Here is a 27,678-nt window from a genome sequence, read left to right as displayed (position 1 = left end):
GCAAAGATGAAGGTACAAATTCACAGTTTTATGTATATTAGTATGTTATAATATTTTCTTTTAAACGCGGGCGGAGCCGCGGGCAAAAACTAGTCCTTACTAATATTATAAATGTGGAAGTAACTCTGTCTGTCTGTCTCTTCTTCACGGCTAAACCACTGAACCGATTTGAATGGAATTTTGTACAAAGATAGTCTGAGACCCGAGAAAGGACATAGGATAGTTTTTATCCCGGAAATCCCACGGGAACTACGGATGGGATGGCGATCTGAGATCGATTAATCGGAGAATCGATCTTTTGAACCAAAAAATAGATTATTTTAATCGATCTCCAGTAATGGATCGATTCAGTGAATCGATCTTTCAACCCAGAAGATCGAAATTCGATTTTTTCATAATTTACCTACAGTTACTTTACTTATCCATGTTGGTGTTGTGTTGTGGTTGTGTCCAGATAAATGTTGGTGAAACGTAAAATAGGCTTACTCGCAAGTAACTAACGACTTATTCTGGGAATAAGATTTATGCGACGTTGGTGAAATCGGCCCTTAGTCGATCATCTATCTATTTGCATTTGATCAAGTGATGATCTTTTGCAAAGTTGTTGTCCAAGAGCCCACGAAGGTTTGGGAGTTGGTAAGACCGACAGATGGCACCACTGTCATTCCAATGAAGGTACGAATTTTCTGTTTTATGTGTGCCATAGTATATCTTTAAAATGCGGGCGAAGCCGCAGGCACCACTAGTATATATATATGTTTAAAATATATATCACCATACATATTTGTAGCGGATTGTTGCGAAGTAGTTTTAATCTTAACTTAATAGCATGGATTTCCGCAAAGTAACGCCTGATACAAGTAACACTAATCAGAACCGCTCATACAATTTCGATAAAATATTGTGAATTGTGTTTAGCTTAAAGATACTTTTGAACCAGACTGCTGCTATTAAAATAACTGACGAAGTATCTACATGCAATATCACAGGCGTGGAAATCATTTACCTAATCTATTCGATTAATACGCTTAATAAATGGTCCCCAATAAGTTTTTTGATCGAAATAGGTGGATCGAATACGAATAGAGTCAGAAGACAGATGGAAGTAAAACATATGCCCGTAAAAGGAATCCAAATTCGTTAAACCAGTTTCCCAACGAACTTCTGATACATTTAAGTCGAAGGTCATTGAGTGAATCATCAACATTTTATCGTATACTTTACATGCATCATTTGAATTTTCGAAAGATTTAGATCTACATTTTTGTGAACAATCTCAAATATTTTACGCGTTGAGTTGTCGTAATATTGTGGTAATGCATAACCATTAACCACTCATGATTACCATAATGACCTGCCAAGCAGACGAGTCGGGATTCAATCCCTGAATAGGCAAAACTCCAAACCTCTCTTTGTGTATTATTTGACTCATATATTACATAATGTATCATTAATTTTATTTGAGTTTTAATAAAGTTTTAATTATGTACGTGTGCACATAATTTTTAATCGACAGTGTGTGGAAATCTGTGCTACGTTTTAACTCCATATTTCACAACGTCTTAATTACCACGCTTTCAACTATTATCTTTAAAATCGGAATAAGTAGCCAGCCTAACAGTAAAATGCTTTTTCATTGTTTCACAATTGTATCGAAGAATATCAGACTTTTGTTTTTACGTATGTTTTATGTTATGTAAGATACTTAAGCGAAATTACATTTTTTTATATTACTTTAATTATTATAATGTTTCTGTTATATTTATTATTGTAACAAATCTTAAAAATAAATATTCTAAAATTACATTGACTTGTCGGGAAGATTTGGGTCGTAGGGCCCTATCAAACCGTACTAATATGTGATGTAATCAATACTATGTAGATAATAATACATACACGCAACCCACAGTAAAACAAAGCACACTACGAATCAACACACATAATAAGAACAAAACCCTACTTGCTAGCCTTTTCCACAAATGTTGTAACATGTTTAGCAAAAGTTATGGTGTCGATTTTAGAAGTCGGTGTTTTAAAAATTCACACTCTATTTTTTTCGAAACGCGCCAAAATAATTACTTATAACTCAACCTAAAAAAACTGTAAAACGTGTAAAGTTACGTCTTCGCTTAATACTAAAGAACTCAACCATGACATTTTCCATGATAGAGATATGGTAAATTAGCCAGTGGAAAGTGGAACGTGGTTTTGTCATATAATTCCGAAGCCGCGAGTAAGATAGCTTAAACATCTTGACCCGGATGTATTCCCGCCATGATGGAAATGACAGCCCATTGTGGCAAATGAAACTAATGAAAGGTCACAACTGACATTTTGACGACCCGCGTGGCGGCGCGGTCACCATAACGATCTGTCGCGCAAAGGGTTCCAGATTCGATCCCCAGCCAGACAGCTCTGAACGATGAATTTTGGATATCTGTTCTGGATCTGGTTTGTGTATCCGTCTTTGTGTGTGTCCATGATACACACAGGGAATCCTAGTGTGGGGCTGTGAGTGTAGAAAGATTTTATTTATTTATTTAAAGTGATTTGCAGAAATAGCAGCCGGTCAAGTTGTAAAACTTTTTTATCATACCATTTAGCAGTTGCTCATATTACAGTCCACCTGGCGGTAAATCTTAATTGTCACCTGTGGCCCTCATGGGTATTTAGCTGCCAAAATAGGACTGGTTCCAAATCTGATGACTGACTATTCAATGAATAATTATTATATCATATCATGCTTATCAGATATTAAATCATAGACACGCAATTATACTGTTATAAAAATTCTACCACCACTCATCCATATTTTTAATAAAGAGTTCTCGAAGACTGATCCGCAGTTTGATCTGCGGAGTTCGTCATTCATAAATAATCCTTCTCATGCTGAAAGAAGATCCTTGAATTTATGATGTTGACGATGATGAATTCTGATCATACAGACTCATCTGTTCTTTTAAGTTTTAAATATAGTATTTAAATTCTGAAGACATTAGTTATGGAAGCCATAGCTCAGAAAATTAAATTCACTCACGAGCTTACTTAAAAATAAAGTATCATCAGTTTAGCATAGAACTCAAATAAAATTTTATGTACCCATTAATTTTAAATACTTACATGTACGTGTTATAGTTTTACTCTTCTGTAAGTGAGTTTAAAAACATAAATCATACTGACAATATTCAACGAAGAAAAGAAAATCAAACAACAGATGCTCTTCATCTCGTACACACGCGACTATGCTTCAGTGGTTGTCTTGTTAAAGCTAATTAGAAACACACATCTGTCGTCGCTTAAATTGAGAGATTTAATATTGCACATATATATTTTTGACGCTATTCGTATACTTACATAATTGCAGTCTGCAGGAATTTTGATTTGCAGTAAAGAAAAGTATTCTGACACCATCAACAAGTGTGAAGCATTTTTTACGTTTCTGTGAGACTTGAGAGGGTGTGGATCTCAGCTAACTCACATATGACGCGATCATTAGTCCTCATGAGTGGGAACGCATCTGTAATTCTGTATGGATTTCAGATTACCTGCTCTTCATGGAGTTGCATACAGATGTCAATGGTTGGAAGTGAACTTATCATGAGGTGGTCTGCATGCTCGATTACAACTTAGATCTCACAAAGTAATCCAGTAAATTCAGTAACATTGATATTTCGAGGGATTCACTTGATTTGTCGTGACGATTAAGATTGTTTCTAGTCCATATTGTTCCTACTTATTATAAACTATCTTTCTTGTCTAACCCAAATATGTTTATGTGTCAATGCAGATGCATATTAACTATTGGCTTCTTTTAACGATTAAATGTTTATCACGTTATGTCATATTATGATAGGTGTTAACGATATATTCCATTATTGTCATGAAGTCAGTTAATTACAAAGAGAATTTAGAAACCACAAACAAAATTACAAAATCATTTGGCTGCATTTTCATGTTTTCACTAATGTAATCAATTTCACATTGCGATTTCTCTCTTGAATGCGGGTAATATGACGTAATAAAACAAAACAAATAAAATAATTTGCAGTAATGGAACAACTTATATACGTAGGTTAATAACTACATAGTGTTAGTATATTGCTTATGAAATATTATTGTGTAGTTCATAGAACTCTTCGTGGTTTGACTCCGGAGGCACCACAAATAGGTTATTTATTTGTACCTACCTTATAACAGCGTAAGATTTTTTGATTTTATTTGAATTATGTGTTAAGGGAGACACTTATACGAGGCGTTAAAACTTATTCATTAATGGTAGCAACGTCCCTACCACTGACTAGGTACCACTACCTACCACTGGTAGGACTTCAATTCTATGTGATGTAACACACACAGTAGTCACATACCATCAGGTGGACTGCATGTTTGGTTGTTACTTCGTTAGTATAATAAACAACAATTAATGACGTCATTATTTCTCAGTACTTCATTTAAACTGATGTAAAATCTCTAATCATTATTTATAATTAATAAAGGTACGCAGGAAATAATAATATACTTTAACACATAAAACTGTAAATCATATCTTATCATAGTTTTTTAATTAGTACCTTCCTTGAAGTTTACTGCTATTTTATTGCGCAATATTACAAAAGAAGTGTAAACAGTGCATTTCAGTCATAACGCGCGTTAATTGTAGATAATTAAGTCATTGAACTACTTTTTACTGGGCAAGTTCCGCAGACTACAATTTTCGTAAACCAATTCTTATACCACTGGGATATTCTGTTTCTTACTTCTATATAGGTCATTTGTTTGTTTAAAAATATGTCTATTAAGATTTATAACATTGACATCAGCTCTTACACACTCTTTCAGACTTTTCTACTGCTGTAGCCGTATCCCTTATGTATCTGTAATGTTTATGTATGTTAGAGACAAAGATAAATATATCAATAATACCTATACCTAGTACCTAAGCTTTAACAAACCAAAGAGCTATAGATCGTACTTTGACCTGAAATTCAGTCGTTCAATTACAATTTGTCAATAATTCGCGGAAGGTAATTTAGAAACTCAATGCATCCACATTACCTCCTCTACCTGCAGAACATGTTTTCATAGTTATCAGAGTATGTCGTAATAATTACTGACGACAGAAAAACTGCCGCCGCCGCCATTTCCATCCGCATTGCTACTAACCACATCGTCATTTTCTATTGGCTGATTGTTACCAAACAACCCAAGCATTCATTTATCATCCACGTTTTTCAACCAACAATAAATCAATTTGTCAGGAAACTATCATATAATAAATGCAATCATTCATTTACTAAGTGAGCGTAATTTCGATATAATTTGTTCCAAACAAATACAAAGCTAACCAGAACAGTGAGCGGACTGCATCAACCTTATTACGTCGCCAGATGGCGTGGCGCGCTTCAATAGGTGCACCAAAAACTATCAGCTACGTTGAACTCGCTTCGATTTGTTAACCTGACGTAACAGCGAATGGGAAACTACTGAAATTTGTGTAACGTAGTGTACTACGTAACTTTAGGCCTATTGAAATTGTACACAATTCATTTTTCCGAAGCAATCTACTTGCACAGTTGACCGAGGTGGCCACGACGGGGCGTTAGCGACGGCACCAACTACCGTGAACAAACATTGAACAAGCACGCACTGCGCTCCGACAACTTGCCGCAACATTCTTAGCGTAAAAGTTAACGTGGATGGTTTACTCTATGTAATTTGCGATGTTCGAGTTGATATTTCTAAGTTTTCCCGATGAAAAACTAAGTGCGAACGATACATTTGATATTCTGAGTTTCGACTGTTTCTTTAACAATGTGCTCTACTAACGTTTCGACAGCGGCTTCCGCTAAGTCAGTGGAGTTTGGGAAATTCCTGCAAGGCGCAATCATTAGTGAGTATGAAATATTCTTACATAATTTCACTTTTAATTTTAGTCATTTTATTTTCATTCAGTTTTAATATTTTTTTAACTTTAATTATAAGTAAGTAAAGTTTTTTACTCTTCTTAAAAAACAATCACTACGCGATAAAATAGCAAGTTTTTAAAGAATTTCAAAAATATTTAAAACGTTGACAATAGTATATTTATTTCTTCCGAAGCATACTACCAGAATTCTCGATAAACTTGATAAAAAACTTAAGCGAATTGCAGCTCGTCCTTGAAATAAGTTGTATTGAGTTTTTGAACAAGCTTGCTTCAGGTGAATGAACGATAATTACCGAAGTTCTACCGGTTTAACATTTATTAAAAGACGAATTTCGATGTCTTTTCTGCATATTACTATTAAAAGGAAAATAGATATCTCGATCGTAAAAAGTCATCATCACCAGTACTGTCCATCTCTTTCATTTACTTTCAAAAGAAGGGCATATGGTCCATGGTAGCCAAGAGTGGCATGGTAGACTTCACACACATTAGAGAACAATGCAAGTAACTCCCAGGCAAGGTTTTCCTTTTCGGTTAGAGGAAGTGAAAATTGAAATAACAAATCTAAAATACATCGGATTCGTACAAATCTTGGATCAAATCTAAAAGTGAGAGGCCGGACCTTATATCATTGGGCAATCAGTCTACTACCTAAAGTTATATGATTATTTAACTACATAATAATTATATAAAAGTAGACTACAGCAGACACGAACCAATAAAAATCATCACAATTTAATATAGTACTTTATTTGAATAATACTAAATCGAAATCATTTTCTACCTTGAAGGTGGTAGAACCCTTTGTGGTTCGACTCCGGCGGCACCACCGCCACACCTATTTCTACCTAATAACAGCAGTGTTAGGCACTGCTGTGTTCCGTTTTGAAGGGTGTGGTAAGGGAGACAGACTTTTCCGAGGCGTTCCAGTTTAGTCCTCAGGGGTAGCGGCGCATCTGTGGCCGACCTCAGTTAGGAATATCTAATCCTATCTGGGGTTGATTACAGATGTCCATGGGCGGCAGTAGCCACTTACCATCAGGTGGACTGCATGCTCGTCTGCTACTCTTATAATATAATATAAAAAAAAAACAATTTAGCATGATTTATTGTGATATTTAATTGAAGGTTTACAGTCAATTGTTTACAAACAATAACAACACGCAAATTCTGTGGCAGTTCGTTGTTTTTCCCACTATTCAATTTGCTTTTATGTACCGTGAATTTAACACTGAACGTATAAAATGCAATTTGTCAATATTGCTCAGAAATTAATTTAGAAACCAAACGTAAGCGAGACCGGATACGTATACCAGTGCAATCAAAAATGCTATATGCTACAAAAACATTTAGTTATAACTCTTGGTAATTAAATTGTTATGTGTACATACTGTTCGAGAAAAAATTAGGTACTCGAGTGTATTGAAACAAACTTCAAGGCTATTCTTTACCTACACAATGCCACTTTAGATGTAAACTAGTTTTTAAAGCAAAACATCGTACCTTCAATGACTTAGGTATCTTATAACTACTTCTGTGTACATAAATGTTTATTTCATAAATTTAATTAAAGTAAACAAAATTATTATTACAAAAGTACTTTAAAAATAATTAAATAATCTATAATTTCAAAATAACGACAATTAAAATTACTATTTATTGACGATATCATTTTATCTATAGTAGAGATTACTCTTAAAATGTAATTATATCGCAACTACTTTATAACAATGCATACATTTTTTTATGTGATAACTAGGTATAGTCCACGTAAAGCTGCTAGTCCACTCTGAATATAGAAATGAAAATCGCGTCGCCATAGCAATTTATACGACTACACCTGCTAGCAACAACTTCAAAGCGCACTAGCATGATGGCGCGGACTATAACAATATAATTATTAAAACAACACTTTGTAAACCCATAGCCGAAGATACTTGTATTCCTTCCATCGAGACTCCTTTGCCCTGAACAGACAGAAAGATGACTATACAAACACTTAACCGCAGGCTAGAAATCTGAATTCACAATTTAAATGTCTGCGAAACCAAGAACTTAATCCGGACCCCTTAGCATGGCAGGTCGCTATGATAATCGCTGCACCATACAAGTCATCAATACTACATAGATACCTACTCGTAAAAACTTCTAGCGCATAGAACCATAGAATCTATGCATAGAACACAAATACAATTTTAGACCAATAATATGTACAATTTGTGATATAATGAAGTACTACCTAATAAATTTTGCATGTCTATTATTTTTTTTATAAATTAAAATAGTGTTTTATATTACACCACGTAACTCTTCGATTCGTTTATAGAAAACAATGCAAAAAGTTTAACTTTGTTATGCCGCTGTTTTAGGAGTCTGAATGTTTCTTAATACGTTATGGGAATCACATTGTAATAATTATCTAAATAATTTACTACAAGAAAAGTAAATACATTTTAAAATGCTGATTACTAGCTATTTATTTTAAAAACTATAGGTAACGGTTTATCAGTAAAGATAATAAATATTAAGAAAAACGGGGTTTAAGGTACCTGATTTAACAATATGTTTATTGTAGACCAATCTTACGTCTCTACCGTAAGAAAAAATCATTCTTGGCGAAATAAGCGATTGTACTTACTCAGTTAACAAGATTGTGCGTTCTCGCAATATTACAGTAAGAAGCAGTTTCTTGTATTCTTGTGCAATTGTTTTGTATAGTCAGCTACTTTGCTCATTTTTTGCTCTATTGTTAGAACGTTAGAGTTCACAGGAATTCATCGATTTATTTTAGGTCACTGACTGCGTCGAGTGTTGCAATTAGGTATTTGTTTAACTAAACCTGAACCACGGTTAATACAGCGCAACGGTTACTGGTTATATGATGTAAATTTGTATTTATTTCGTGCGATATATTTGTATGATTAATATTTGTGTGTTTTGTGTAAATACGTGGATGGTCTGGTAGTGCAACTTAAGTGAGGTATTTTTTTTATAATTTTATCTATTATTTAAGTAACCTTAGTCAAGACTTGTGTTCGAATTTGACGGTAACTATTATTATCGACATCGGCAGTAGTTACCGACAAATTCAAACAAAGATTTTGGTATATCTTTACCGTCGTCGCCCTCACGTAGTATCTTACTGTAACAGCACGGCGATGTCGCCGGCAACGTGACCTAAATGCTTTAATGTGTAAATGTTTGGGAACTTACCTACATACATAGATAAATCGACATTGTGAAATAATATCGTATTGTATGTGTGTCTAGCACAGCAAAGAGTTTCTACGTAATATTTCATTGTATTAAATAATATACCCCACATAAGGGCGACCGCCAGCACGCGGGCCGTATGCGGAACGCCTCGGCGAGATCTGACATGGATACGAATTTAGGTAGCAACGAAATTTCATTTGAAAAAAAATTGGACGTTAGAGGGTAGAACGTTTGGGACTACACGAACAGACGGTAGGCCAATGCTATATAAACACTTTACTGGTCCATAAATATTTTACTGGTACACCTATTTCCTAGAGGAATTTTATAATATAGCATAAAATCTAAAAGTAACTAAAACAACCATATCATCAAATAACTTAAATATTACAATTCATGTTAAGAATTACATCTTCCCACGGTTAATCTTGGAAACTGCTAAACCAATTTTGACTTGTTACAAGACTTTCACTCAGAGACAGAAGTCCTTGCATTCTTCTTTCGATTACAAACATCGCGCTATAAAGTTGGTTTAAAACATTTATTATTTTACGAAATTCTTATTGGCTATCGTAATGTTTATTGTGCATTTAAAAATGTTTAAACGTATATTGCTAGGTTTTTTGGCGAATACTTTATAAAATAGGTATATATTTTTTTATAAATACAACAAGATATACATAAAATATACATGACTTATGAAGACAGATTATTAAATAAATTATAACCATAAACAATAATGCTTAACAAGTAAAAACGGCTGTATTGTGTTATCTGTGGTACTTTGTTTTGTTTTGCTACGATATGCTCGTACCAGCTGTTTGATTATTCCAGCACACTACGTGAATGAGAAAAACTAAAGAAAATGAACAGAAATTGTGGCAGAAAAATAGCGGAATTTCACGATGAGCACTGCTGCGCGGGAAATGTCATCGGTAATTTCCGCCGCGCGTCTTCACTGCGCTTGCGCGGTGAAAAAATGGTGCAACGATCGCCTTTAGCTACTAGAAAATTAATTCCAATAATCACGGAAAATACTATTCCAAAGTCACGAAGCGATGGCTCTCGTCTACCGGAGCCTAGCCATCGCCCGCGGAGCCACGTAAGTAACATCTGTTGAGCCTCGTAATGACCAATTGCATTATTGCCCCGACGGGGTCTAATTTAAGCGGAGCGTTTAATTAAAATGAACTATAGTAGACATATAATACGTATATGTGAGTGTGTAAACCTACTTCTTTGTATGCTATTTTTAAACCCAGCTACGTTTTTCGATTTACAGAAACGACTGCTCAATCTTGGATTGCAGCCAGTATTGTTGTTATGTTGTTGTTTTAGTAGCAATATGACGCAAAATTAATACTGTGTTCATTTTTTTCAGTCATTCAATTCAAACAGTCAAATCAAGCCCAAAAAATCCTGCTTGAAGACCCCAGATAGCCCCTACATGGATAGGAAGTTGAGTATGACCGACTCTGCTCATACTCCACCGGGTTCCCCTGAGGATATGCCAGATGATGAGTCTCTCCACAGTTATGGCAGTGCAGCTACAGCAGCTTCCATTGAAGCTGGCTATGCACCATTCAATGGCACAACGTTTAGTGGAAGGTCCATGCGATATGTCCTCCACTGTTCATCACATGCCGGTCTTTCGGGAGATGAGTATCTCACGCCTACACAGCGTGCCCAAAAGCAGATTCGCCGCCTTAAGGCCCTCCTTAGCCAGGCTAAGAAGGATTTGGAAAAGAAGGACAGTGAGATCTTCCACCTCACAAAAGAAGTTGTTGAGCTTCGGCTATATAAGGCATCAATATTTTCTCCTGATGAAAAGTCAAACTCTAGTGAGATTGTGACAATACGAGAAAACAATGAAGAGGCATCTATTGATGAAGACAAGTGTAAAGAAACATGTAGATCATTTGATGTGACCGATAGCCCACTGTTTAAAGACACACCAACACGTAGCCGAAATGAAATGCAAGGTTCGTTCACAGACTCTGGACACTTCGATGATCTCACAAATTCGTCACTACACTCCAAAGAATCGGTGCTAATGCTTACCCATGATGCATCTTGCATGACTGAAATTGGTGACAGTGACATGGAACGTCGTAACCTGATCGCATATTATGAGAAGAAAATAGAAGATGTTATGAGGGCTCATGTTGGTGAGACGCAAGAAATGAAGAAATCTCACAATGACAAAGTTGAGGCTCTGTTGCAGAAGCTAGCAGATGTTAATACTCGTTATTGTGAACTCCTACCAAATTATGAACAGGCAAAGGAAAGGATCCATATGTTGGAGAAGCAGTTAGAGGAAGCGAGCAAGCAGCTACAAGATGAAGAGGGTAGGCACCGCGCCATGTACCTACAAATGTACAACAAGGGAGTGGAAGCTGCTAGATTTGAACTTGGCAAGGTATTAACTAGTTTTTTTCTTTATAATATTAAAAAGTAGTAATGAGCATGCAGTACACCTGATAGTAAGTTGCTATAGGCATAACCAAACCCAGATCAGTTTAGGGTTGTACCTGAGGTCTGCCGCAGATGGTACCTATTGCTACTTGCTACATGAGAGGATTAACACCTGTTATTAATAATTGAACTATCCAATGTTTGCCTACTAAAGTTCAATTTTTGAAAATTATGTACTTTATATTAGAAAAATTGACAAATTTTGATCTTTAGTTGCCTACCAAAGATCAACATTTGTATAAATTGAGTATTCATATCACTTATAAGTTGAAATGCCTGAGATAAATATATCCTCTCTTACCACATTATAATGCCATACCATTACCATATTATTATTTACCTCCTGGCTACCAATTAAATCATTTTTCTTAGTTTAGATATCTTTTATCAGGCACATTTTGAAACTTTAAAATGCAAATGATTAATAAAAATATACATATCACATAATTATTATTCAAATTTTACCATAATTTATAATAATATTACCTTTTTTATATCTCAGTTTGAATTTTAAAGTGCAAATATTCTTGAACTAAATACCCCCATAATTTCTAATATATTGTTATAATATTAGCATGATTATTATTTGGTTAAAACTGGTAAGAATTTGCATAATTTAGTATTCTTATATATTATGATAGGCTCATATAGGCATATCTAATAAAGATAAATTCTTTGTGTCATGCTAATTTTGATACTTACAGGAAGGTGATATTGACCCAGACAAAAGCCAGCTAAGTCGAGTGTCGGTTGAAGAATTACTCGAGCAGCTACAAATCACACAGACCGAGCTCGAGAATGTCAGGGTATGACCACCATTTGATTTCAAGCTTACATTCTAACCATACTATCCTTTGGCTAACAGTGAAAAATTCCTTAAACTTGCTACAAAGACAATTCTGTAATTCTCCTGTACGAATGCTAACATATTCCTATTTGAGATCTATGTTTGAAAAACATGTGGCATTTTGAATAGAAAAGAACCATTTACTAAGAAATAACCGGAACATTACTCATTTTTGAGTAGAGTGAGCGTGTAGTTGCTATTAACAGAATCGGCTTTAACATGTAGTGCATTGCAGGATACGGCATTCACAGCGGACCGAACAGCAAAATCACAAGTACTTCTAAGTGCAAAGGAGGCTGTTTCTTTATGGGTCCTAGGAGCTCGAAAGGTTGGAATCTTATACCCAACAGGCCGCATTATTTACATGAAATTTTTGTTTATAATTTATATTCTTACACGTTGCTTAAACGCACAGGTTATGCTATGTAGAAACTTTGGCGTAATTAGCTCTTTTATGCTACGTAATGTTCTTACAAATTAACGTTACGTAACGTAATCATTGACATATTGCATGCATGTTTTATATTAGTGTACATGAAGCTAGTAATAATGATTATTAAGATGTTTTGAGGTAAGATTTCTGAACTATTTTACACGCTGGTTATGGCCACCATGGTTCCAAACAATGTCTAAAGTACGGTCCTGAATAATAATATGGTTTTACAAAGTATTTGAATTAAATTACCTTGGTACTTTTCGTAATTAGTTTGATCATACAAATCCTTTGTTATAATACAAATATTTTCAGTAATAACAGATTTAATTGTGTAACATTTATGGCAATTTAGTTATACCCTTTGATTAAACTTATCAAAGGTTACCCTACAGATACCCCATAGCAAAAAACATACAGTAAGGCGATATAAAAATACTTTTGCTTTGAATAAATAAATATTAAAATAAACCATTAATGCAATATGTCTCTTATTTTAGGACAGAAATTGGGGATGGCTAATAAAAAAGCTCACTATATTATAAAAAAACTTTATTATTAATTAATTAACATATTGAAATAAGGGTAATTCTTTGCATGGTAATATTATAGGTATCATAGTTTAATTATATTATTGCTTATGCATGATAAACTAGAGTAAAATAATTTTAACTATTTTTATTTGCTTGTCGAGCTTCCTATATCATTACTAATACCTGTACGAGACCAGGAAAATCAGATTATTTCGACATGTCTAACAGGTTACAATAGATTAAGATATAGGTTAGTATAGATTCTGAATTTTATTGATTGATTTATTTAATATCTTCAATGCTAAACCAAACCTAGGATGGCGGTAGATTTTTTTATAATATAGGAGTAGACGGGCATGTAGATGACTGGTGGTAAGTGGCCACTGGCCGCCCATGGACATCGTAATCAACCCAAGACAGGATTAAATATCCCTACCAGAGGGCGGCCACAGATGCATTGCTACCCCTCAGACATAGCTGAAACGCCATGGAAAAGTATGTCTCCCTTACCACACCCTTCAAACCTGAACAGAGCAGTTCTTAAAACTACTGTTATGAGGCAGAAATATGTGTGGTTGTGGTGCCGCCGAAGTTGAACCACAAAGAGTTCTTCCACCTTCAAAATACAAACACATTAATAATAAAACATATTGATTCTCAATATTCAATACTTTTCTGGTATAACCAGTAAGTGGATGGCATTGGTTAAGTAGGCCTTATGTAATATCATGTCTACGATTTACGTAATATTTATTGGTCTCTCCTGAATAAGTATTGGCGTGAGAGATTATTTGCCAACCTGTTCGCACTGGGGCGCGCGAATATTTTTTTTGCACCGTTTGAATAATTTCTAGTCTTACATAGCAATGTAGTGTAGTTTAATGCATTAGTTTAATTAGGCTTATGTAACCAATCAAATTAAATAAAATTATAATATATAGACATTTTATATTACGATACCTTAATTCGCAAATCAGCCAACTCCACTTTTTGTCAAAATGTTTTTTATTTATTTTGATTTCGTTCAACGCCGTTTACTATCAAAATAAATTTAAAAAACATTTTGACAAAAAGTGGAGTTGGCTGATTTGCGAATTAAGGTATCGATTTATACTAACCTGTGCCAGAGTACATTTTCAGCTTTGCATGAATTCATTTGAAACAGCCTCTTTTGGTTTTGGGTAATTTGCGAAATATTTGTAGTAAATAATTTTATTGGTATGCATTTTTATACTTCTATGTGTAAAAATAGGTTTGTATATTTGTATTATTTGAAGTATTTGAAGTTGTGAAAGAAATTTCAACATCATTTTGTTTTTAAAGTGCTTTTATTGAAAAATAATTTCGTGTGAATTGTGATGTTGAAATATCTTCGTACTCTGTAATTATTTTGTAATTTAATACTTTAAAGGTAAACTGGTGGTAACTAATGACTTATTCCTAACCCTACGATTGTAATGTTTCTAGCTTTCATTAGTTTCAACACAATATGCCACTTATAGGCTAGGTATGTAACTTAAATTACCTTACCACATCCTACCGTAGTGTTGCACACAGGAACAGAAGTCGTTTCGAAACTTTTGTAGTTTTAGCGGTGACCTGATGACCCTTTTTACTTTTAAGAGCAAAAATACAGCATTTTTTAGCAAACAAGCTTCCATTTCACCTAATTACATGACGTCACTGTCGCCCTTGGATTTCTGTAACCAAACTCCATATAAAATGGGTTCAGATAGACTTGAAGCCAATCACAGATGCAATGTTACTTCAGAGGACTATGTGTGATGGTCATATATTATGTAAGTTAGTTAGCATCCACAAACTTCCACCGTGATGCAAGAACTATTTCACGCAAGATATAGGTATGCTATCGGTCGAGCTATAACAAATGAAAACATGTATTTATTATTAGAAATATTACTCAATGTTTACCTACTAGCAATGCTTTTTTAAAAAGAAAATTTAATTTTCAACTCCAAAATAGTTGAATAAACTACATATTTCAACAATATCATTTTTTTTTATAAAATTTATAATTATTTTTCCAGGCAATGTACCGTCGTATTGTTGAGTCGCAGAAGGGTAGCAAGTCCAATGTGGACCCTGAGGTAACCCTGCAGTTCTTGAAGTCGGCGATCTACTATTTCCTAACTGATCCCGAAAACCATCAAGGACACTTAAACGCGATCGAAAATATCCTTGGATTCACGGAGGCGGAGAAAAAAAATATACGCAAAGCTAGAACGCCGTAGGAAGACTGCTGTGAATGTGTGATATGTTCTAAATACAATGTTGCTACTTAGATAATAATTGTTGCATGACATTAAGTAACTATTGTAGTTAGTATAGATAATTTTAAATGGGGTGCACATTATTTTACCTGCATTATGTACTTAAGTTGTCTCAACGTAGCATAATCCTATTATGCACACGATCATTATTTTGTTTACCACGGTGGTTGTTATCTCTACGGATTTTAGTAACTTTTGGCTCAGGGTTTTTGAATCGAATTTATTTTATAGACGCCACTCTATGGATTTTTGTGATTTTGTGTAGTTCGTAAGCGCCAAAGAAAAGCATTCCTTTATTAAATTAATTTGTGCAATTTTGACTTAAGATTTTAATGTAAGTGTACAGTGAAGCAGCTACGTTCGTAGCTATGACTATAATTTTAAGTGTTATATTTTTTTTTATTTCGTTATTTTCCTATTTTGCTATATTTTTTCTTGTTTTGCATGGTTTATAGTTTATATAGAATACACGATACAAGTATTATTGTGGGTGGGTAGGTATGGAAAATATAATTTTCTTTTTATTTCAATAATTTTGGAGATAAATTTTGTGCGACTTAATAATTATTTAGTAATCATGTTTTAAGGGCTATCGTTTCTCGCCGTCCGCATACAAGGTTTATCTTCATTCGTTATTGGCGTCCACATATCTTGCCAGTTTAAAAGCTACATCTGTGATTAGTGTCTTCACATAATATTGTTGCATAATAATATAATAATCATGCTATTACTGTTATACATAATTATGTCGTAGAGAAGTATATCAATCAACCTATATTTTTAATCTACTCAGATTGTTACAGAACAGATTCATTTCATAATAAATAAAATGTATTTTACTACTTAACATTGAAAATTGTCAAAAACTAAAGTTATACTGATAACAATGCAAGTCTAACCCGTGTCCTAATATAGTTTGAATAACATATTTAGTTGATCACGAATGGTTGTAATTATTGCATTTTATTATCTACCATTGTAATTTAATAAGCAGCTATTTAAATAATTGGTTTTTAAATTACTTAATAGAAGGTTGAAATAACTACATACACCTCAGCATTGCCAATATAAAAATTTAAGATGGTATACTTAAAGCACTCTATACATGGCAATACTCGCGTGTAAAATAGCTGAAAAGGTTAGAGGTATATAATATTAATTAGAATAACTGACAAATAGCATAATAAAGATGTAATTTTGCAAACTTTTGATTTTGCATATTAGATTATATGGAGAGGAAATAAATTAAGAACATCTATTTGTAATACAAAGTTAAGGTGCACGCAAATTTGTACCTTTTTTCGTTGTGATAGGTGATAGTTTTTTTTGCGTTTTTATTTATTTACTGTTAGTGCTCAACAGGATCTCAAGATCAAGCATAATTTATTGTTATTTTTTATCAATCTGCTTGCCCCACATTAAACAGTGAATGAATACATGCTGTGTTTAATTTTAAACCCAAACAAGTCCAACGAACATTGCTTTAAAATTTTAGAAATTCTTAATGAAAAAATATGCGAAGGTTGACTATAAATAAATACTAGAAAGTTAAACGTGGTGCTGGTGTATGTGTGCGTGTGGTGGAATGTCGTAAATAAAAGCTTTAAAAGAGCGTAACCTCGAATAGATATTATGCTATAAAAAAACTTATTGTCTATTTCCGCCCAGAGATGTTGCTATTGAATAATATTACGTTCAATAAAAATAAGGCAATCTTAGAGGACTTGAAACAATCATAACTTTTCTCGTGGATATAGCGTACGAAAAATAATTATAGTCTGATTCATAATTAGGTGTCCAAAATGTAAACAAAGAAATGTCACTGTCAAAATTAACAAGAAACAAAAAAGTCAACAAAATCAACAAAAAACGAAAGCTTTAACAAATACACAACACAATTTAATAAACGCGTTATGTAAACGAGAAAACATTCGAGTTCGATCACAATCACGAAAATGAATAATATCAGCTACGAAACATAAAAATGACAGCACAAGAAATGTTTTGGATTCCGCTTGTGTTACCATTATCACATTTTAATTTTCTACCATAAACTTTGTTTTGCACGACTCATGATGCGAAGCATCAGAGAGTGATTTACGATCGAAAAATTTTTTTCGCTTCATTTTTTATTATTATTACTGTATGGAACGAAATTGAGGTGATATAAATATTGGAAAAAGTGAATTAATCTTATTTATTTAGATTATTATTTTATTATTATTGTATTACTTTAATATCGACAAAAATAAGAAACTACCATTTCAAACGTATTTTCTTGATAGGTCAACACCTTTGTTTACATTTTGGACACGTAATTATGAATCAGACTATAGTTACCTCGCCCATCCCTGATGGAAAGACATCATGAGCTCCTGTATATTATAGTAAATCTCGGCCTAACGGTGTTCCAGTGTAACAAATTTCTAGAGACCATTCACAGGCAAAACCTGTACATCAATTACATATTCTGGGTAAAAAAAATAGAAAGCGTATTTATTCAAATTTAAAAATGTATTTCTTGCAGTAATTAAAGTAGCATGATTATTAAAAAAATAATATTTAAAGCTAATAACAGACTTGTCTTATAATTTAACGTAATGCTACTTAATATAATATCATTATTAACAAAGTGTTTGTCGGTGAAATGGTAATATCGTGATATAGTATTAAAATTAGTTAATGAATCAACATTTATGAAGTTATTATTTTCAAACTCGACATTTTTAAAATCAATTGCATTTTAAGTATCCCAAATCAAAGCATAGGGTAGTTACCAGAAGAATCAAGCGATATTATTGTTATTAAATTTCATTAATTTTAATAATTCTAAAAGATAATGATTTAAGACATTTGTAGCCTCAAAATTTGCAAGTAAACAAAACAAACATAGTTTACACAACTTTGAGTTATTTTCAACAAATTATCTCTTTAAGTCTCTTTTTAAAAAGGGTCCGCCAATATAAATTACTAAGAAAAAATATAAGTTACTAAGACTTACACACATTTCACAATTCAGCAATATCCATTTCACCACTAAATCTTATGAGAACTTCTTTGACATTAGCACTTTTAAACATAATCCTATGTATATATGAACATATAATTATATGAACATCCACTAATAATAATTATCTGAAATGCTGAATTTTCTCTCACGGACACATAGTAGCTACATATAATGATAAGACTGGTAATAAGAAATACGAACTATTAATTCCCCACAATGGCGTAGAAATATACTATTGTCAGATGTTTGAGCAATAAAAAAGCACCACCCAATAAATAGCTCACATAATTATCATTAACAATACATTACTGTCTTAATAATAACACTGTATAAAACATATTACTATCTTGTATATTTGATATGGCACAGATTCTATTACTTTAGGAATATTATCACAAAATATGTAATAACTTGCATGTACTTTAATATAACTAACAGTCAAAATGCGTACCTAGTTTGAACTCTTTTCGTGTCACACATTCTAGCCCGCGTGCGATCCTGTTCCGCATGCGTGCCAACCTCATCGTATCGTTTCCTTAGTACTTTTCCTGTCATGTATGCTATGCAGGCGCCCGTAAACATAAACCCCCGTGACAGGAAAGACATGAGACCACGAGACAAATATAATATAATAAGTTTAAAAAGCTGCAATTTTGAAGACGAATAAGTCACAACCTAGGTGTCAGTTTTTGTCATGGATACTTCCATTTGTGTAGGAATACGATATTAAAATAGAGATTCCTGTCAGTCTTAATTTTCCATTTGAATAATCACTGTATAACTTTAAAAAGTCAGCGTGGACTATAGAAATACAAACTAAATGGTAAATGCTAATGTTTTGTCACAGTCAGAAATCACTTTGGATTACAAAATATCTAATTTGAACTTTTATCCTTACATCTAATGATTATACAGTAAAAATAATTATCAAAGCATATAAAAGTATATGTACAACATCAAAAAATAGATGAGTGTCATCTTTCAGAATACTGAATGAGTTATCTACATTCCACAATCCATGAAAACGAAATGATAATATATAAAAGTGTAAAGTAATATTGCAACTGAATAAATTTAGAGAGCGTACATTACAAAAGAAAACTAATCAGACGGAATATTTGAGTACATTGTTACATATGTAAAAGATATGTAGTTTTAATTAAATGCGAATACACGAATCTGAGTCAATCGAAACTGAACTTCACTTCCTCGCGAGACGGATCATTGTTTGCCGCGACCGCTTGGAGCCAGTACCTGCTAATTTGACTTTCGATGGAGGGCGTGCTTTCCTTACGTGCGGTAGCGCGGGCCTTTCTTTTGGCCTTGGTGTGTTTAGTGCGTCGTCTGCCGACTTTCGTTTTCATTTCTGCGATCTTGACGGACAACTGGCTGTCGAGCGAATTACGACGCGACTCCACAGAGACGTGACGAAGGCTGATGCTTATCTGCGAGTCTTGAGAGTTGCGACGGTCGGGTGTGGAGCTTAGCGAGTGGTGCGTGTGCGCGGGCAGTACGAGCGCGTCGCGACGTCGAACGAAACGCGGTAAATTCGCCGCCCATGACGAGGACAGTTCACCGCTATAAATATTACAATATGGTTTAAAATTTTGAATTTAGTACAAAAAAGTATTTATTTAAAGAGATCTTCTATTAGAATACACATTGTTTGCATTCAACTGATATTTTAGTAAAATTTAAAATATGCAACTGATATTGTATTTGTTATTAATAGTTCTGGTTCTAACGCTACAACCTCAAATAAAACAAATTAAATAAGTTGCTACTCCTGTTAGATAAGTTAAAATAATTTAGGCTTCAGTGGATTGTATTATGTTCTCTCACCTTGGGGAACTTAGGTTTCAAATTGAGATTTCCATAAAGATTTCAAAGAGAAAGAGACCAATTTCCAACAGTGGTACAAGTGGCGGCCGCGCGCCGCGAACTTGTCCCCACATGCGCTCGCACATAAAACCCTGGGTATAACAACGTACCTCTCGTGCTTCGCGTCATCCGGGCAGTCAATCGGCGAGGTGTGATCGAGACAGAGCCCGACGGGGTCCTGCCGCGAGCCGCCCAGCGAGATGGACAATCGGCCGCGCGTCGCGAACTCGTCCCGGCGGCGGTAGGCGCGCGCGCCGCGAACTTATCCCCACTTACATCCGCACATTATAAATCCTGGGTATAATAACGTACCTCTCGTGCTTCGCGTCATCCGGACAATCAATCGGCGAGGTGTGATCGAGACAGAGCCCGACGGGGTCCTGCCGCGAGCCGCCCAGCGAGATGGACAATCGGCCGCGCGTCGCGAACTCGTCCCGGCGGCGGTAGGCGCGCGCGCCGCGAACTTATCCCCACTTACATCCGCACATTATAAATCCTGGGTATAATAACGTACCTCTCGTGCTTCGCGTCATCCGGACAATCAATCGGCGAGGTGTGATCGAGACAGAGCCCGACGGGATCCTGTCGCGAGCCGCCCAGCGAGATGGACAGGCGGCCGCGCGCCGCGAACTCGTCCCGGCGGCGGTAGGCGCGCGCGATCAGCTCGTGCTTGCGCGCGCGCCGCGTCACCTCCGCCTCCACTGAGCAACCGCACTTCCTGGCGATTACACGTGATTAGCGGGGCACGTGCTAGTGGGAACGATGGGAATGATGGGACACGTGATTAGCGGGTTACGGGTTGGGGTTAGGAGGTTCATGACGTCACATCTACGATTATTTCTAAATAAGATCCACATGAGCAACTTTATATCAGATATAACAGTTTTAAAATTTGACAAAGACAGTAATGTAACGATTTTTAGTGGACATAATTGTATAAAAAGTATATTTATGGTTTTGATTTTTAATAATCATTTATGGTGTCAGCGATTCAAAATAAAAAATTAATTTACCGCAATTTATTTTATTTTCAGAATTCAATATTGTCAAATGAGAAGGGTCATTAAGTTTGATGTTTAAGTTTTTCTCTTTTTATTAGGTGTTTTTTTCGTTTTTAATCGATAAACCTATATATCATTTATGTACTTATACTGGCGTTATTAATCAAGAGCTATAATGCCTCAATGAAAGCTACCAAGTATTAGGTAATACAATTCGACCACGTACCTCGCCATATACCGTCTCCACGCCGCAGCAGCGGCCGGGGTCCAAGTCCACGAGGCCATTAGCGCTCCAGCCGCGAAGCAACACAACAAGCGAAGTTGCAACACAGACACCGACGGACGAACGCCGCTCGCACACTCCTTTTCGCTATCCTTTAGTGCTTCCAGGCGACATCTATGAAAAAAATGAAATTTTATTTTAAAGTGATTGGCCAACAACATTATAGAAACAACAGTAATGTTCAGTACATTACTATTACGAACGTACGTATAGTTATCGCCAAACTGGTAGTCCGCTATGAAGTTGTTGAGAGCATGTGTAGTCATACAATTTACTATGGCGACGCGATCCATTTCTATATTCAGAGCGGACTAGGAGTTTTACGCGGACTATACGTAGCAGATAAGATTCTTATAACTGATGTCATCATGACATAATTCAATATTAATTAAGTGTAAGGTAGTGTTATTTCTTTAGCACAGCTATCCGGGAGCAAGGTTTTTTTTTTTTTTGTTTACGAGGGGGAAACCTTCAAAAGGTACCCTATGCCGTGGGAGCAAGGTTTGCCGAATCTTATTGGCAGACGGAGGATACACTCTATACGAACACTCACATGATGTTCCGTTTGAAGGCCTCCTTCCACAGCTCGGCGTTGCGGAACTCGTACACGTGGCAGGTGAAGGTGACGCAGATGAAGACGGTCACGAGAGCCGCGGTCAGCGAGCACCGTGTTATCGTCTAACGGATCTCGTTAGCAGACGGGGAACACAATCTATACAAACACTTACATGATGTTCCGCTTGAAGGCCTCCTTCCACAGCTCGGCGTTGCGGAACTCGTACACGTGGCAGGTGAAGGTGACGCAGATGAAGACGGCCACGAGAGCCGCGGTCAGCGAGCACCGTGTTATCGTCTAACGGATCTCGTTAGCAGACGGGGAACACAATCTATACAAACACTTACATGATGTTCCGCTTGAAGGCCTCCTTCCACAGCTCGGCGTTGCGGAACTCGTACACGTGGCAGGTGAAGGTGACGCAGATGAAGACCGCCACGAGCGCCGCGGTCAGCGAGCACCGCGTTATCGTTTGACGTATCTTGTTCGCCGCGCGTGGGGATATCACGTCCTTGCTTGATACACGCACCGCGATCAGAGAGAACACACCTGGAGGGGAATAGACAATACTTTTTTAAGTAGATAAGTTAAAGGTTCTAACATACCAATGCATCACCTATTTCTGCCTGATAATAGCAGTGTTAAGTATTACTCTGTTCCGGTTTAAACGGTGTAGATAGGCCCAGAAGGTATTCTAAAAAATAACCTGCTAAACTTAATAGTTGTCTTCAAACGACTGCAAAAGTGTTGTGCAGATGTAACCGCACTCAAGTAGGAATTTTATCTCTATATTGAAATGGCACCTTTTTATTATTTTCTTGCTTCAAGAGACATCTGTGTTATGGTCCAAGGATAAAACTTGCTGTTTTTTAAACCCACTTCCTTCAACACTTACCTCTGAGCAAGAAATACCCGCCCAACAGCAACACAACCGACAGCGGGGCCAACAGTAGCCCAGCGCGCATGGGATGGTTGACATAACCCACAAAGCACACGCCGGTCACACTGTTGCCATCCACCTCGCCGAACGCCATCGTCGTGATCGTCAGGATCAGGGGCAGCGACCACGCGACCAGGTGGAAGTATGCCGCCTTCTTGTCTATACGGTCTTGGATTTTACCTGCAAAATTGTTTTATTGTACATACACACATCTCACATCACATCACACATTTGTCACATTTGTCGTATTGTACATTGTGTTGTTGTAATTGTTGTATTGTAGTGTATGAATTAATTATAGTGTTAAAAAAAGAGTAAAAATTTAATGCCTTAAAAATTCAGCATGTCAATGCGTATTATAAATAACTATAGGTGCGATGATATAATGTAGTTTAAAATTGTATCAAATCGAAAAATCTTGTTCCATAAGCAACGTGTTTATTGTACATTACTAATTTCATTCAAATACCATCAATAATAAATATATTGTAGACATAGCCGTACATATTAACATAAATTCGTAGAATCGCGATTGGATTTATATAAAAAGCCGACTAGTAGAATATATTCTCACCTAAAGCTCGAAAACTCATGTGCCATGCGTATGTGAATATAACAAACCACACACAAGCTGCCATCATAAAATAGTACACCTGAAACAACAAGAACGCATTTATTAATCAATCTAGCTTAAAAGTAAAGATTTACATTGTTTTGTAATGTGCCTTCAGTATATTTGATAATTACATAAAAATTTATAAAAAAAACTTAAGGTTATTAAATTTTATACAGTGAAAATCATTTTGGAAAATAGCGTCATTTGTATATCCCTCTTACCTATCCTCTGTATAAGGTGTGAACAAAACGCCTTTAGAAATACCGCCAATTTGGATTACAATTTTATTTGAATGAATTAATATTGAATAAAACTCACCAACACGAATACAACGACGCATGACAAATTTTCCTCGGCGGATGGCTCGCCCTGTCTTTGAGTGCCATCTTTTGAGCAAACGATATCATCTCGAGACCCAACGCCAAACTGAACTAACCACCTGTAATAAATTAATTAAATATTGTATAGTCGCATAATTTTTACATTTATATGAACAAATTAAGACCTGATCAGGTTTGATTAATTCAAATATGAAAATATCACTGTTTAAGACTTTCAATACGAGGTATGACGATAATTATGATTTTTTATTATAACTACCATATGTTACTTAATTTTACTTGTAAATGTGTTATGAGTACATTAATGTTCAGGAATTAGGAAAAAATAAATAGAAAATCAACAGAAGAGAAACGAATATCGGACCCCCCGGTTCAAAGGTAAAATATCTAACCAATAGGATACCACTGCTTATTAATATGCTATTACTGCTTTTATTTTTGTTTGAAGATTTTAATTACCCCATAGAAGCGACCGCGAAACACACGTTGATGTAGAAGATGACGAGAGCGGGGTATTTATTTGCGCTGCGCCAGTCTATAAGGAAGGTTGCAACTGTGAGCAGGTTCAGCGCAAGACAAACCCCCGCTCCCCACGCTACCAGCCGATGTATTTGTTGGTGTTCGTCCTCCGTGTACAGAGGATCGCGGCACGGGACACCGCACCCGGATATACCTGCAATAACGCTAAGTTGTGTAGATGGCGCCACTGTGCAGTAAAGTTTATAATATAGTGAGTAGAAGGCACTGGTGTACGTGAAAAATGACTTGAGAAATATGCTTAAATATTGCTATATTTTTAACAATAAAATGACTTAGTATATAACTCAATTGTCAGAGGATATAACTCAAGTGCCAGTTTGATATACTAAACTAAGTTACTATACTCTGATAGCGCTACTAGCGACAAATAATGTGCATGAAACAAAGTATAGTTACGTGCGTTACTCTCTTAACGCATTTCAGGCAAATATGTGAAATAGACTTGAAACACTGCACATGTAGCAGTTATTAGTAACACGCTGAAAATAGCACATTTTTTTATAATATAGGAGTAGCAGACGTGCATGCAGTCCACCTCATGGTAAGTGGCTACTGCCACCCATGGACATCTGTAATGAACCCCAGCTAAGATTAGATATTCCTACCTGAGGTCGGCCACAGATGCGCCGCTACGCTTGAGGACTAAGCTGGAACGCCTCGGAAAAGTATGTCTCCCTTACCACACCCTTCAAAACGGAACACAGCAGCGCCTAACACTGCTGTTATTAGGCGGAAATAGGTGTGGCGGTGGTGCCGCCAGAGTCGAACCATAAAAGGTTCTACCACCTTCAGAATACCACATAAACGGGTTTCACGCAATCTCAACCCATGTTTAAGTATTTTTGGGATGCATATGATTACTTAATTTCTGGTAGATATCTGTTTATACTTGATAAAATTCGAAATAAATTGATAGTTTCAAAAATATATAGGTACCTTCATAGAAATGGACGTGTTTATCTGTGTGTATTAAGGGCGGTAAACATTTTCCAGTTGTGTTGAACTTCATCTCTCTCGCTGCGTTTTCGCACTTCGGTGGGAATAGCGTGGAGTTACATTTCAAGAACGATGGGAAGTACGACGTATTGTATACAATGGCACATGGTTCCATGGTGATTTTGCACATTTCGTAGGACGGCAAGTACACCATGTCTTGTCCTAGAATCCGTTCACAATTTGGCATAAAGGTCGCGCAAAGCAGTGGTTGGATGACGGCCCAACATTTTGGCACATTTATCAATTCTCTGTATAATTCTAGCTGATTCTGGATCTTGTACTGAGTATCATAGAATGTTAGATGCACGCTCGTTCTATTGTAAGGCAGTTTAACTCCAAAGCACGTTGTTTTATTTATCATCTCACATCGCGCTCTTCGGACGCAACTATCTAACTTCATCTCGCGTTCCGGAAACCATTGTGTGCCCTTCTCGGACCTTATCAGTCTATAATTCGGGGTCCCCTCTATGACTTCTAGCCGAACTGTCGTGTTCTCCGCACTGACTGTTACGGCATTTTTATCACCTCCATTATCATACTGACTCGCATGACACGCTGACATAAATAGCAACGCCCACACCCATCCTAAGATCATCTGAAACAAAAGAACTGGATGTTAAATATCACTACTGACATTCACAATATTACTTATAAATAATCAAGTAATACTAAGAATTGAAACTACATTTCGATTTTTTATCTCTCTTTATTTATGTAGGTGGAGGGCGATATTAAATGAAACCCTTTCAGATTTAATAATTTTATTATATCCACAAATGTTCCAAAATTAACTTAACGTTTTAAAAACAAATAGTACAACAACTTAATATATCACGACCATGGTGTCCGAGGGTGGGTTGGCAAGGGAGGGAGGTTGTCAGTACATACATAAGACGTACATATCAGTAATACAAAGTGTTACAATGTTAAATGAATTAGAATAATCAGTACCAATAAGTTAGAACTATATGACACGAAATGAGAAGTGTCCTCTTCTTGAAAAAAAAACTTCTACTATATTATAATGTAATTTTAGACAAATAATGTTTACGTTACAAAAAATAGATTTATTAAAAAATATTAGGTTAAACTACTTGTTAGCACTTTTAAACTATTGTATTAGAAAAAATAGAACTCAAAAAACAATTAGGGATTCAACAATACTACCAAAAAAATTAGCACAATAATAGGCCTAAGCAGTACCTTTATTTACAAAAACATTTATATTTTTTCAAATAATAATAAGTATATAATAAGATAATACTTGTTTTACGTCATATATTTGCAATAAAGTGTATAAATGTAATGTACTGACCATAAACAGGTGAGGATAGGAATTCCCTGGACAAATATTTTTTTTGTTTTATTTTATTTTACAATGTAATTCCCACATAAACAAAAGTAGCATATCACGAAAGGTTGTCTTTATTAGAAAAATGTTTATTTATTTTATTATGAACATAATACAGAAATACCGTCTTACTATAATAATGATGACCATTGAAGACCGGAAACCCATCACGTAATCTGAAGAATGCTGCTTTCTCCATTTTCTATCCGTTCGAAGATGAAGAGTATTTTCGTTTGCCCAGAGATTACCTGCTGTTACAACAAACACATATAATATCTTTCGACATTAAAATTAACAAATTAAGTAACTGTGTAACTCACCGGTATTGCAGACATGGGAATGCACCTGTTGAAAATTGTAATAACATTTTTTCGACATAATTTTTTTTATTATGTTTTAACTTACGAAATTAAAATACAAGCTGTAAAGAAAAATTATGTAC

At 35.4% G+C, this 27,678-nt stretch overlaps 2 protein-coding genes across 3 annotated transcripts; one reads left to right on the top strand and one right to left on the bottom strand.

The window, feature by feature from the left end:
* The first annotated feature begins 5,406 nt into the window (after nucleotides 1-5,406).
* Nucleotides 5,407-17,157, top strand: LOC140754170 (protein quick-to-court). 2 transcript variants are annotated; one of them, XM_073089119.1, is made up of 6 exons: nucleotides 5,408-5,890; nucleotides 9,977-10,244; nucleotides 10,524-11,561; nucleotides 12,322-12,423; nucleotides 12,700-12,792; nucleotides 15,479-17,157. In XM_073089119.1, the coding sequence occupies exons 2-6, from the start codon at nucleotides 10,008-10,010 to the stop codon at nucleotides 15,680-15,682; spliced, it is 1,674 nt and encodes a 557-aa protein (XP_072945220.1). In that variant the 5' UTR covers nucleotides 5,408-5,890; nucleotides 9,977-10,007; the 3' UTR covers nucleotides 15,683-17,157. The 2 variants fall into 2 exon arrangements, with proteins under 2 accessions (XP_072945221.1, XP_072945220.1); XM_073089120.1 differs by lacking the exon at nucleotides 12,700-12,792 and having other exon boundaries at nucleotides 5,407-5,890.
* A 2,142-nt stretch (nucleotides 17,158-19,299) lies between these two features.
* Nucleotides 19,300-27,678, bottom strand: LOC140754150 (protein smoothened). The gene is made up of 11 exons (XM_073089088.1): nucleotides 27,557-27,678; nucleotides 27,369-27,484; nucleotides 25,826-26,480; nucleotides 24,809-25,022; nucleotides 24,327-24,447; nucleotides 23,967-24,045; nucleotides 23,348-23,572; nucleotides 22,800-23,001; nucleotides 21,840-22,010; nucleotides 21,127-21,330; nucleotides 19,300-20,309 (listed from the first exon to the last, which is right to left on the bottom strand). Exons 1-11 carry the CDS (start codon nucleotides 27,612-27,614, stop codon nucleotides 19,916-19,918), a joined length of 2,439 nt encoding a protein of 812 aa, XP_072945189.1. The 5' UTR covers nucleotides 27,615-27,678; the 3' UTR covers nucleotides 19,300-19,915.

This window comes from Epargyreus clarus, unplaced genomic scaffold (assembly GCF_041222505.1).
Source record: "Epargyreus clarus isolate Ecla_fem2 unplaced genomic scaffold, WU_Ecla_fem_2.2 ptg000027l, whole genome shotgun sequence".
NCBI lineage: Eukaryota > Metazoa > Arthropoda > Insecta > Lepidoptera > Hesperiidae > Epargyreus > Epargyreus clarus.
The sequence above is the reverse complement of the archived record's forward strand: the minus strand, read 5'-3'. Positions and strand labels throughout refer to the sequence as shown.

Bases quoted from the DNA above. Each gene is read 5' to 3' on its own strand.
- LOC140754170 (XM_073089119.1), top strand. From the start codon at position 10,008: ATGAACAGAAATTGTGGCAGAAAAATAGCGGAATTTCACGATGAGCAC. The intron at 11,562-12,321 runs GTATTAACTAGT...TGATACTTACAG, and splicing joins CTAGATTTGAACTTGGCAAG to GAAGGTGATATTGACCCAGA. The intron at 12,793-15,478 runs GTTGGAATCTTA...TTATTTTTCCAG, and splicing joins GGGTCCTAGGAGCTCGAAAG to GCAATGTACCGTCGTATTGT.
- LOC140754150 (XM_073089088.1), bottom strand. From the start codon at position 27,614: ATGTCGAAAAAATGTTATTACAATTTTCAACAGGTGCATTCCCATGTC. The intron at 27,485-27,556 runs GTGAGTTACACA...TTGTAACAGCAG, and splicing joins TTCCCATGTCTGCAATACCG to GTAATCTCTGGGCAAACGAA. The intron at 23,002-23,347 runs GTAAGTGTTGAA...ATTCCCCTCCAG, and splicing joins CGGGTATTTCTTGCTCAGAG to GTGTGTTCTCTCTGATCGCG.